The following is an 11,645-nucleotide window of genomic DNA, read 5'->3' on the forward strand; positions in this document are numbered from 1 at the left end:
GGCTATTCCCAACCTTTAATGACTTGATATACATATAAGGCTAATCAGAGTAGAGTATCCATACTTTTACAACCCCTGTACCGGTAGAAACAAGTTTCCCTCTTGTCCCTCTATCCTTCAACAACCTCCATAGGTCGACTGGTTTAGCAAAAGTCCGGCATAGCATTCCCACCCCAATCCGGCACGATCCTCGCGCTGTTGCGATGGCTGCCGACGCCAAGACAGTGTTGTGTGCTGTAATTTTCCGGAGATCAATATACTTGAACCTACCAAACTCGTCATCATCCTCTTCTCCTTGGACCATGCGGGGGTGCTCGATCCGTCCCCGCTCTTAAGATGCGTGATATCCTTGTCGAGCATAACATTGCCAAGTACTTACTATACCCTGCTATCCTCTCGATTTCGCCGCCCGGAACATCCTCGATATGGCTTGCGATCGACCTCGCCCTTGCCATTACCGACCCTCTAATGAAGGGGTAACCTCGTTGTCCCCATCTTCCGAATACCACTGTAGAGTCCGGGTGCTAGTTACTAGTACCCAACTAGCATTGTCAAGGACTTCTAGACAATCCGAACAAACGACCGTTCGTCGCTCTGCTGGATTGGCCCCTGCGAATGCTTGCTCGACTGCATTATAGGGGCATCAGGTCCCTTGGCCAGCGAGTTTTTCTGGCTCTGCGTCCGGATGAACGTGGCAAGGCCGATACGTTGGAACTCGCCGTTCTGGGCACTGGAGGCTTTCAACACTAGCGCGCACGCCGAGTCGATGAAGGCCGCAAAGCACGGAAAGAACTCTTGGACGTCGAACGTTGCGAACCCAGGGGCTATTTCGCCGTCTTTAAAGATCTGAACCGGAGTCTCAAAGGGGTGGCGGCTGTCGTAGCTGGTACGAATCCATTCAGTACTGGCTTTGAGGTCTCGACGGGTCATGGGAACCAAAGGTGCATGGAGGACGATAAATCCTGACGAGACACGGCCGTGTTTGTCCTTCCCAAGGGGTTGAATCTCGTGACTGACAAGCCGGGCCACGATAAAGTTGCCCTGGATCTGTTCGAACTGCACGGGAGCGTCCATCGAGGCCCAAGACCACGAAGGTGCGCGCCCCGGAACCCTCTGCACCTCGAGTGGTTTTGAGGCATCCCGGAACACTACCTGGCTGCTGGCGAGATTCGGCTTGTTGAGATCCTCGCTCGGCTCGAGGCGCATGTCCCACACACGCATGCTCATCTCAGTCTCCTGGGATCGATCCACCTTCCAGCAGAGATCGTGGCATATGTGGCGCTTCCACAGGCCACACATGTACGTGTCCCCCGTCCTGGCCGCGATGATGGACGCCAGGCCGGATAAGGCAGGCAGCTTGTCGTCGGGAACTGTAAGCCGGCGCCTGCTAAAATCCGTCACCACCCATGGCCAGCCGCCTTTGAAACGACCCTCCTCCCAAGAGTTTTCTACCTTGGCCTCGGCGGTGAATGCAAGGTACTGAGCTTTGCTTTCCTCAGTAGGGTCAAGGGTTTGGGTCTGTATCACCTGCTCGAGGGAAAATGTTGTCGGATCGAAGCGAGATCCATCTTCTGCCATGAAGCAGCGCTGGCACTCCCAATACATCTGGTCCCTTCCAAAGTGAAGTATGCGTGGCGATAGGAGGCGTTCCTGGAGCGTCCACGCCCGCGAGCTCAGCATTTCTAGGGAAATAGGGTCGCATTTGTCGCCGAAATTGCCGTTTCGATAGACGGTTGGGCTTTTGATTGAGGACGGGGGCATCCAGCCCTTGTGGAAATACAGCTTTGCGCGCCGTCGGAAGGATGTCGACGCATCGACCGGGACAAAATCGAGGTGGTCCCATTCGCCAGAGATGCCTGTCGACAAGTTGTCCATCGGGGTGTACTTGAACATCCGAAAGCGCGGGAAACAGCCCTCGAGCGCGTTGAGGGCGTGTGAGGCCGACACGGTGAGGTACGCGTTATGGTAGACGTTGGACATCTTGGGGGCTTCGCGCTCCCAGTCCTCCTTGTCACCCTGGATGATGCAGAGGGAGTCGATCCAGACGTAGCGAATGCCCAAGCCATAAGCAATCCGAACGGTGTCGTAGAAAGTCTGCGGGAGATATTCTAGCGGTATGGCGGACTTATGGGCTCGTAGGTTGTGCGCCTTGGTGGTGAGAATATCGGCGCCGCCCCAGGAATGGCTGAGAGCGATGTAGTGGCCTTTGGCGCCGTTGGTTTCCCACAGGCGAACCGACTCGATGGTCGGCGGTGAACCGACGTCCAAAACCCTTGTGGGCAGGACAGGTGGCTCTTTCTGCTGGCAGTTGTGCCCGGCATTGCATTTCCGAACCCAAAAGCGGATGAGGTCGCGGGATTTTAGACTGCCGCTGAACAACTCCCGAATTCTGCCCGGGATGTACTGAGCTGTAGGGTCACCTGGGGGTGGGCGAAGATGTAAGCCACTACTTATTGTAGTACCCAAGCATACCTAGTAAGTGGTATCCGTAGCGGTCACATGAAATCGACATACCGAGCTCAGTAAAAATCCTGATACTGCTCCCTCGACGGTGGACCACCTGGCGGTCGTACATCTTGCAGGCATGCGGTGTCGGCAACTCTGTCAGACGCACCCCAATACCAAGAAGTTGGGGACGGTAGTAGTCTTCCGTTTGAGCTGGCCTGCTTGACTCGTCGGGCTGGTCCAGTAGCCACCAGTTTCCATAGATCCACGGTCGTGGAGTTGATCGACTCAATGTACCAACTCCAGGGGGCTGTGGAGGCTGAACCGAGGGTCCCCCAAGGACCACACCGTATTTGGCAAGATTCACATTCTCAAAGGTAGCAGACTGGCGCCGTCCAAGATCCAAAACCTCGAGTGATTTCCTGTCGGGCAAAAGCCGAACATCCTGATGCCGCTTGACTGACTCGACATAGCTGATCACGGGATTTGAGTATCCCTGGGCCTGGAGGCTGGCCGCGAAATCCCCAATCAGGGCGCCACTGCGGTGTTTCTCTGATTTTAGGAGCAGTTCCTGCTCGTTAATGGACTGGATAAGCAGCGCGCAGAGAGCGCACTTGCTCGATGAGGATCGAAGGTCGTCAAGCGTGGCATGGTGCGGGTATGCGGCCTCCTCTTCGGAGGGGAGCCTATCGAAAGGGATGGAGGCACAAATGCGACAGATGATTCTGTGAAGGTGATTCCTTCCTAGGGTAGCGAAAGCCGGCTCGGAGCTCATCGTAAGTTGAAATTGAAATGGCAAGCTTCTTTGCTGTCTTCCAAAGATACACACAGTACCCCCTAACCTCCTAACTCCCGGCCTAAGTGCCTACAACCAAGGAGCTAAATTGCCAGGATCCGCACCGGCCGGCAGATGAATAAGGCGAAACTGTGACTTTGGTTAGATTTCTCTAGGTTGGTTCAAAGATATAGATAAGTGGCCGCTATTCTTCGTCCCAAATTACCAATGACACTTCGACGTAAGAGGTGCCATCTCTCGGGATAATTCAAGGCCGCACCATGCTTATACGATCACTATATAACGGTAATAATCAGTAATCAGCCTCGAATCAATTCTTGAGGTTCGTCGCAAGGAGCCAAAACCCCGTGCAGACGACTGGCCAGAAACGAGGCTTAGACCCGGCCCCCCGGGTTTGGAGGCTATGCCGACCGACCACATCGGGATCGGATCAACGCGGAACGGCGGAAATTGGGTTAGGCCGCAACCTGCACAGCCGCTCTCATATCTGCGGAGTTGACTAGCAGCTGTCACGGTACTCTTCAACGGCATCAGCCGGTATACCGACGTGAGCGAGGACTTGCGCAGGCCCCTGCCTGAATCAAATTCCCAACTTCTCCTCATCAGACACCCACACCATTCCCAGCATAGTAGCGACCGCATTCGCAACTGCTCCGCTCAACCCAGCGATTCGCCTCGGAACGACCAGAATCCACTTCTTGTCGAGAAGCACATTATGGGGCACTGCCCGATTGTTGCCCCCGCCCCCGGCCGGCCACACGCATCGAGGACGTCCTCCGTCTGGCGAAGAAGCCGTTGATAAATGACTAAAATGGCGTCGGCCGGGGGAAACCCGTGCTTAAACCTGTGTAGAAAGCACTTGAAGGCACCGGCGCAGACCCGGACCGAGCGATAGGCTGAGGGTCGTGGACCACGTCCGGCCACAGGACGAACTGCTCGGCGTCGGGAGCCGGCAAGATCTGCATGTGCTTGTGCAGTCGGCTGCATCCGCTGTCGACGTCGCAGTTGAAGATGGCCAGGTAGGACCTGCCACAGTGCCCCGATGTCGTCGCCGTCGCGCGCCTCGTACTGTCCCCGGAAACCGTCCTGCGCGAGAGGAAGCAGATGCGGCCTCGCAGGAGCGAACTTGTTGAGGGCGAGAAGGTGAGTTGGGCCGACGTCTCCAAACTCGTACCCACTGACATCAATGTCGCTGCACGGTCGGTATCCTAAGCCGGAGGTTGCCCGTGGAGACGGCGACACCTCGTGTTCCGGGTCGTTGGAGACGGGACTTCTGGCTTGGAGAGAAGCCGGAATTCGAACTGCCCAACCGTCACTTTATTTAATTTCCGAGGTTGGCTTGAAACATCCGGGCCAAACACGGTGAATCTGACATTGAAGCCATTATCTGAGAACGTAATGGTGCGGAAGTTCTTATTGAAGACGACAATGCCTCCTTCGGTGCGGCGGTCGAAAACACTAGAACTGTGGGTTTCATTCAGCTCCATGATCTTCAGATACCTCAGCTCCTCGTTTTGATATGTCCTTGTTTGTTTCTCTTTGTCTTTATCGTGAAACTGGGAAATGACTCGGAAAGAAAAAAACGCTCGACAGCAACTGCTGCCTACATCAATGCCCACAGTCAAGAGCCGCTTAGGGAATCAAGTCCTTGGCTCTAAGGTGTTGTTGACTCGAAGGTGGAACATATAACGGAAGGAGCGATTGGGCACCGGCCTACTAGGTACATAAGGGCTAGTCGATGGAGACAAGCGCATCCGATAACGGAGTCTAGATGGCGTGAGATGGAAAGAATCACTTGCCCGCTCTCTAAGATTCCTCAGACGTTGACCAACCTGCTGGCCTCTCTGCAGTTCGGAGGCAGAATCCGCTTCTTGCATCTTTCGAACGCAATCTTCTAAGCTTGCAGTGGTAACGATCACCGAATATCAAACCATAATAAGTACTACCTAAGTTACTACTTAGCCCACTACCTTATGCCCACTACCCCTGAGAAGCCATGGATGCTTTGAGTCTGAGTCTCTGTTTGGAACTCTCCGCGATTTGGGTTGTGTTCTTCCTATTCTCGTCGAGCCGAACCGCCGGTGGTTTACTACCAACAGACGACTTCCCTGCCAACGCCCAAGTCCTGCACTTGAATTGCTCTCTAATAATCTGGCTCGCTGAATCAGCTTTCTGTTGACTTCGAATTGGACTCGATAGAGAAGGCGACGGCGCGAAGACTCCATCACCGACAGCAGAGGGCTGAAGCCAGGAAGTGAAGGTTTCGCAGCTCGCCTCCTTTATCGATGTCTGGGGCAGACACCACGGATTGTTGTACTGAAAAGAAGGCCAGCTGCACCAGAACGTCGAAAACATTGACTTCTCATTCGATATCGTCTCGTCAGGAAACGGTAAAGATTGCGCTTCCTGGGCTTGTATAACCGTCGAACTGTCTGTAATAGGACTTGACCTGCCAGACAATACATGTCAGATGAGACAGGGAGCTCAACCTGAACGGCAAAGGGGTCAAGTTGAGCATACTCCGAAGCAGTCCAAGTTTCGCCGTATATGGAGTCTTGGACAGATTCAGTAGCCGGGACCGAAGTTCCTGTACTGGGACTTCCAGGTTCTGGGCTGTCCCTCCATTGAAGGCTTTCGGTACATTCTAACGACAATTCCCCGGCCGACTGCGACCCATGGAGCCGCGAGACTTCGTACGTGAGGCGATCCAGTCGAGCTTCTATACGAATCTGGCTGTCCAAAATCATGTCTGTATCCATCTTGATGTCTCTGGCTACAACCCTGTCGATTGTGAATCAGCCCTGCGAGGAGACGACATGCTGGCTGTGACTCACGAGACGTCAAGGTTGAGGGCCAACGTTAATTGCTTTATGTGATCCTTCAAGAGTTTTTCGATCCTCTGTGCTTCTGCCTTTCGTTTCACTGCCCACTTGATCCGAGAATCACGGCAGCGGTCAAGCAGACTGCCTAATTCCTCCAGGACTTCCAAACAGCAGTTGATCTCGTCCTTGATATGGTTGTCCTTTTCGTTTGCTTCATAGTAGTCATAGCTTAGAGTGGCATTAGGTTCGAGCCGGCAGCTGCTGCCTCGCCAGGGCTCTAGTATCCTCGTTAATTGTTTCAAGTGCCCACTAATAACGGTCATTTCTGAGGGGGCATCAAGAAAAGACTTCGTGAGATTTTTGATTTGGACGATGGCGTGAGACGCTGCATCGAGTAGGGAGATGCAGCCGACGGTGATGGAAAATGGATCCATGGTAACATAACAGCAGTACTATTAGTAAGAGGAGATTAGTTGAACGACATAAGAAAGACAGGTTACAGCTCTGACACTGTTCAAGGCCTGCTTGCCAGTGAAATATCCCGAGAGATGAAACTCGCAATCACTCCGCCTCCCCCAACAACCTGATTCCCATTCTGCCCTTCAATGTCACAAAACGGCCGCGGGATGCTTTCTGGTCCATCGCGTACGGACAGAACATTCCAGCAAAGAGTCTGCATAATGGTGCAGAAGTCGGCAGAGGGGGCAGAGCTATAGATGTGACTATAATGGCCACTCAACATGAGCCCAAGCGTAACTCGTTGGCGGGCACCGCCTCCAGCTGCGCGCGGTGCTTTCTCCCATCCAATTACATCCCTAGCCTTCACCCGAACAATGTTTGGCCGAGTTGCCTTCAACTCTCAGGCAACAGCAGCATTTATCGAATCACAGCTGTCACGCCTTTCGCGCGGCCCACGACGGACATCCACAGAGCCACAATATCTCCATTGGCAAGGACTTCAGAGTCATTCAATTCCACATGAGAATCCCACTGGAGAGGTTACCAGGAAAAGAGACCACTGACGGATATACATCTAGACCTATGCATGTACTTGGTACTTCAGGACGTTATTACATAAAGCCAACTCGTGGAAGAGGATCCCTCGATCCAACAACTGCATTACCATGACCTCGTAGCTCTTGCTCGACCATTATACACCACGCATGGCGATACCCGCCAAGAGATAACCGAAAAGCCTCGTTCTCCTAACGCCGTATGTATGACGCGGAACCAGCCATATGATGTTTCTTCTCTGGGAATGGCAATGTCAAGACACAACCCTTCGCTATGCTATATATTTCGATACACAACGGCTCGGTATATGCTCCGAAGGAATGACGCAATGTGCAGGGATGAAAGCAAAAACACAAGGGGGAAAGAAGGGAAAGGTTCCACCCTACCCTTCCTAGTTGTGAATCAGGAAGCAACCGAAACATCCGTTAACCCGCGACTCTGCTGTGCTTGTAACGAGAGGACAAGGTCAGTCAAGCGATCAATCTTTGCCGCCAGGTCCGCAATCCGGACCTCGACATCAGTCGATTGATCGCCAAAAGCCTGCTCCTCCGCCGCCTCGTCGGCCGCCTGCCGCTGCTCCCTCGTGAGGCGCGGCGGCGGCGGGAGCGTCCCGCCAGCGCCAGAAGCGTCCAATAACGAGGCGGAGGCTGCCGGCGGGGGGCGTAACGTGTGAAACGACGGGTCGGCGCGCAGCGACGAGGCCGACTGCCTGTGGGTGGCCGGCCTCCAGTTTTTGGGAGGGCGGGGGCTGCCGAGGGCCGCCGATGACCTCCCGGGGCCGCGGAAGGCGCTGTACTGCGTGCCCCTACCCGACGGGGCCCCGCGGAGCCACTCGTACAACTCGATGGCGGCGACGATGGGGAGGTGGGTGGCCTTGAGCAAGAGGATGCGCGCTTGGCGGAACTTGCTGTCCGAAGGCAGGAAGAGGCGCAACGGGCGGAAAATGACCAGCGCAAGGAGGTTGAAGGGCGGGTAGAAATGGGTCAGACGGTTGCTGGTTGAGGCCTCGAGCACGTAGACGCTGTAGACGTAGAGGTACTCCTCACGGGCGTGCGTGATGACGCGCGAGAAGCTGTTGGACAGCATACCCGTCAGGGAGCCCGTGAGAAGGATGGAGCTGAGCGTGATGAAGACGATCATAAGAGGTGGGCCAAAGACCGGGTCGATGTCGTACATGATGTCGAAGCCGACATAGCTGGAACCGAAGAAAATTTTTGTGAGGAACAGGGTCATGTGTCGTAGTGAATAAGCTTCCCGGCCAACGAGAGAAAATGTGGTTAGAAAACCTAGGTAGACGATGACAACGAGAACCATGAACTTTAGGAAGTCCTTTCCCATCTCCTTAAGGCAGGGGATGAGGGTCTAGTTTGCCAGGTTAGCGCAATCCTCTCTGGTGCAGTGACGGATGGGAATGGACATACACCCCAGTATGGACTCAAACTGAGGATGGAGAAGACACGTGGAACCATGAATAGCGCTTCCAGCGATAGGATGTCAAAGGCCAAATCGACCAGGCGAGGGTTGTCAGTTGCTAGTCCGACAATCCCTACACAAGGTCAGCACGAGAAACGGACAGAGAGTTCGGGTAGCATACTCATGACTCCATAGGCAACGCCGATACCAATCATGGCCATATCAAAAATATTCTAGGACGGTCAGTGATTCTGAGAATCCTGTGGACTCGGTTAGCGGCGACGACACATACCCAAACGTCTGTAGCGTAGAAGATGGACCCAGCGTCGATCCACTCGCTGAGCTCGTCATACGCAAACGCCACGAACCACATGTACAAAAAGACCTCAAGCGTAGTAATGCGCATTGGGTCACGTTCCACGAGGACGGCATAGTAGAGGAAGAGAAAGCTGGCGAAAAACAAGACCTCGAATGACTTGAGGTACTTGGGCACACGAAGACGCGAAAAGGGGTCTGCAGTGTTGGGGTTATAGAAGCGGGGCTTCTTGACCGAGTGGACAGCAAGCGTGTCCCAGAAGATAATGTCGCCTTGCCATATCCCAGTAATGATCTTCTGAACAACAGCCTGACTGAGGAAGCGCTTCGCGTCGGCAATGGCGGCTATCTCCAAGGCGTTGAGATTGGTGAAATGCGCGGTGGGGTCTTCGTCCTCGTCCTCCTCGTCGTCATCATCCTCGGCTGTCATGCTCATGGTGAGGCGAGATAGTGACTGCAACAACAAATTCCGTTTGCTGCTCACCGTCTCCCTGCGGGCGCGGCGTGCTGAGCTCACGGCGGTCTCGACAACCTGCTCCAGAAGAGGGCTGTGCTCATCGGCGGCAGCCTCCTCCTCGTCACTGCCACTCCTGGTCCCTGAACACTTGGGGTCGGGAATCTCATAGAGGCAATAGTCAACAGCCTCCCGCTCGGACAGGTGGGTGAGAAAACGCCAGGCCACGATTTCACAGGCACTAGCCCTGGCCTCATTCAGGCCCTTGTCTTCTGTGATGGCGCCGTAATGCCACTTCAAGGCGCTGCACAATGTCACTCAGAAACTGGAAACAGGTCTTGGGGTGGAGAATGCTCACAGCAATGCGTTCACGATGGCAGGGTGTGTGCAAGTGCGGCCCAGATGGTCAACGAGCAGCCGTAGGCTGTCGCCGGCTCCAGTTGTCCGCAGCTGCTCGAATGTGCTGGGCAGCAGAATGGTGCCGGCAATGAATCTTGGCGGTATGTATGTCAGCAACAGCTCGAATGTGAGAACCAGTGGCAGATAAAAGGATAAAAAATATATTTAAAAAAAAAAAAAAAAAAAAAGGAAATGGCTTTTAGGACACCTACACTGAGAGCTTCTTGACAACTAGCCGGAAGCTGTCGTCCTCCGAAATGTCCGGGAGCTCGGGGCCGAAGCGGGCTTGACGGGCGAAAGGGGACGGGGTCCGTAAGGAACCATCGCCCGCCAACGGACGGGACCTGACGCGGATCGGCATGGCAGTCCCTTCCAAGGTCGCTATGTTATGGATTGCCGAGAAGTTGACCGGCTGAGCCGCTGCAAGAGCAGAAGAGAGGGAGATGCACGCCCTTGGAATCTTTGATCATTTGCGGGGAATGTGTTGGAGGTGCACCTGTCGTTGTGATGTTTCGGCTCCATTTTGAACTGAAACAAAGCCTAACCTGTCTGGGATCCTTGCTGCAAGGGCCGCCCCAGCCGTACCTCGCCGCCGTAGTGTGGGGCCAGGCAGGCTTGCAGGGTGCCACGCTTGAACCGCACTATGTAAACGCCACTTCAACGTCGACTTCTCCTTTATCACGCGCAAAAGGTTGCGCGTCGCATAACCCGCGGCCGCTCATCCTGCGAGCATTGTAATCAGGCGCGCCCGATCTTGATCAATGCTAGCCACTATTCGGCTTGACTATCTCCCATAACTTATTCGTTCTGCCCTCAAGAAAATCCGCGGGACGTCATCAACCAGGCAGCGCATTTGGCCGCCGCCGAGGAGCTCTGCAGGGTTCTCTGGGACAGCAGAGGGACGATCGAATCTCCTGTCAGGCGTCATCTATGGCTTGGGAATAACGATTCTTGCACGGTTGCACCACGCGACCAATGAATCCGAGCGGGCTTTCAACGATCTGTGCCGGTCGAGACGTGGTCGCGAGGCGTCCACAGCGTTCCAACGAGGTTCATCTTGCGCTGCCCCATGCCGCACAAGCTCGCAAAGGCCAGATGCCCGGGCACAGTGGGATGAGACGCGAGCCAAGGTAACCATGCACGCGTGGATCCAGGACTGGCGGTGCCCCGACGTCCGCATGCCCGCACCCGTACGGCTTTGGCTTCTCGGCATGTAGGCCCGTCCTAGACTCTGCGGTGCCGATGTCGTTCCTTCCGCTTTGACCGTCTTCTGGTAGTTCACAAATGAACGACAGATACCGTTTTACGTCCGCGTTTGGGGTACAATACAATCCGATGCCTCCTCCGCCGCATCATCGGGTACCAGGACCTCTCACGCTACGTTGCCAACCCCTTCAGCCTTCATCCCCCCGCCGCATTTTACTCTTCGAGTACGTTGGCCTGGACAAGGGAGTTGCTTTCTGACACATGGAAGGAGCACCGGGGCGAGCAGGGCGAGCGGCGGACGCTGTTACGAGGTTTGGCCCGCGTCTCCGCAGCTTCGAGCCCTACCGATGCGAGGGTTCATACTTTGGGTCTAAGTGAGCATAACTCCCGAGCCCTGTTCAAGATTTCTTTACGACAGTCGGCAAATTGGGGGACTCGCTCTGACCAGAACAAGTTTACGAAATAAGCCCCTGCTGCCACGAAGATGATCATAACTGTAAGTCACGGCCCCGACCTGCGTGTCACAATACCATACACTGCTACTGCACGATTTAAAGAGGGCCTCTCAACGTAGTACATACTAGTAGCTATGTTGGGTGAGCACCGGTCCCCTGTCATGATATTGTCACAACCCACTGGGCCACGGTTGCGACTGCTGCCATTGCGTCCACCTGGATCATGTTATCAACTCGAAAACGTGAAGTTGGAGGTGTTCGCTGAGCATGGCATGGAGCCCGGTCAGACTTGACTGGTTCGTCCTTGTTGGAGTGCCATGTGCGAA

At 54.6% G+C, this 11,645-nt stretch overlaps 4 protein-coding genes across 4 annotated transcripts; all 4 read right to left on the minus strand.

Moving 5' to 3' along the window:
* Positions 1-141: 141 nt before the first annotated feature.
* On the minus strand, positions 142-3,362 carry N656DRAFT_186943 (HET-domain-containing protein). The gene is made up of 3 exons (XM_064808811.1): positions 2,515-3,362; positions 380-2,420; positions 142-259 (listed from the first exon to the last, which is right to left on the minus strand). The coding sequence occupies exons 1-2, from the start codon at positions 3,218-3,220 to the stop codon at positions 562-564; spliced, it is 2,565 nt and encodes an 854-aa protein (XP_064668510.1). The 5' UTR covers positions 3,221-3,362; the 3' UTR covers positions 142-259; positions 380-561.
* A 225-nt stretch (positions 3,363-3,587) lies between these two features.
* N656DRAFT_781252 (uncharacterized protein) lies at positions 3,588-5,177 on the minus strand. The gene is made up of 2 exons (XM_064815549.1): positions 4,455-5,177; positions 3,588-4,384 (listed from the first exon to the last, which is right to left on the minus strand). Exons 1-2 carry the CDS (start codon positions 4,726-4,728, stop codon positions 4,080-4,082), a joined length of 579 nt encoding a protein of 192 aa, XP_064668511.1. The 5' UTR covers positions 4,729-5,177; the 3' UTR covers positions 3,588-4,079.
* Positions 4,970-6,650, minus strand: N656DRAFT_186565 (uncharacterized protein). The gene is made up of 3 exons (XM_064808810.1): positions 6,076-6,650; positions 5,762-6,022; positions 4,970-5,690 (listed from the first exon to the last, which is right to left on the minus strand). The coding sequence occupies exons 1-3, from the start codon at positions 6,495-6,497 to the stop codon at positions 5,222-5,224; spliced, it is 1,152 nt and encodes a 383-aa protein (XP_064668512.1). The 5' UTR covers positions 6,498-6,650; the 3' UTR covers positions 4,970-5,221.
* An 829-nt stretch (positions 6,651-7,479) lies between these two features.
* On the minus strand, positions 7,480-10,019 carry N656DRAFT_769846 (uncharacterized protein; the record flags this gene model as incomplete). Its single annotated transcript, XM_064813733.1, has 6 exons — positions 7,480-8,439; positions 8,499-8,623; positions 8,672-8,723; positions 8,783-9,563; positions 9,618-9,752; positions 9,871-10,019. The coding sequence occupies 6 exons, from the start codon at positions 10,017-10,019 to the stop codon at positions 7,480-7,482; spliced, it is 2,202 nt and encodes a 733-aa protein (XP_064668513.1).
* Positions 10,020-11,645: the final 1,626 nt, after the last annotated feature.

This window comes from Canariomyces notabilis, assembly GCF_033297395.1.
Source record: "Canariomyces notabilis strain CBS 508.74 unplaced genomic scaffold N656scaffold_17, whole genome shotgun sequence".
NCBI lineage: Eukaryota > Fungi > Ascomycota > Sordariomycetes > Sordariales > Chaetomiaceae > Canariomyces > Canariomyces notabilis.

Bases quoted from the DNA above. Each gene is read 5' to 3' on its own strand.
- N656DRAFT_186943 (XM_064808811.1), bottom strand. From the start codon at position 3,220: ATGAGCTCCGAGCCGGCTTTCGCTACCCTAGGAAGGAATCACCTTCAC. The intron at 2,421-2,514 runs GTATGTCGATTT...GCCCACCCCCAG, and splicing joins CAGGATTTTTACTGAGCTCG to GTGACCCTACAGCTCAGTAC.
- N656DRAFT_781252 (XM_064815549.1), bottom strand. From the start codon at position 4,728: ATGGAGCTGAATGAAACCCACAGTTCTAGTGTTTTCGACCGCCGCACC. The intron at 4,385-4,454 runs CTTAGGATACCG...GGCCCAACTCAC, and splicing joins TCTCCACGGGCAACCTCCGG to CTTCTCGCCCTCAACAAGTT.
- N656DRAFT_186565 (XM_064808810.1), bottom strand. From the start codon at position 6,497: ATGGATCCATTTTCCATCACCGTCGGCTGCATCTCCCTACTCGATGCA. The intron at 6,023-6,075 runs GTGAGTCACAGC...CACAATCGACAG, and splicing joins GCCCTCAACCTTGACGTCTC to GGTTGTAGCCAGAGACATCA. The intron at 5,691-5,761 runs GTATGCTCAACT...ATTGTCTGGCAG, and splicing joins GAAACTTGGACTGCTTCGGA to GTCAAGTCCTATTACAGACA.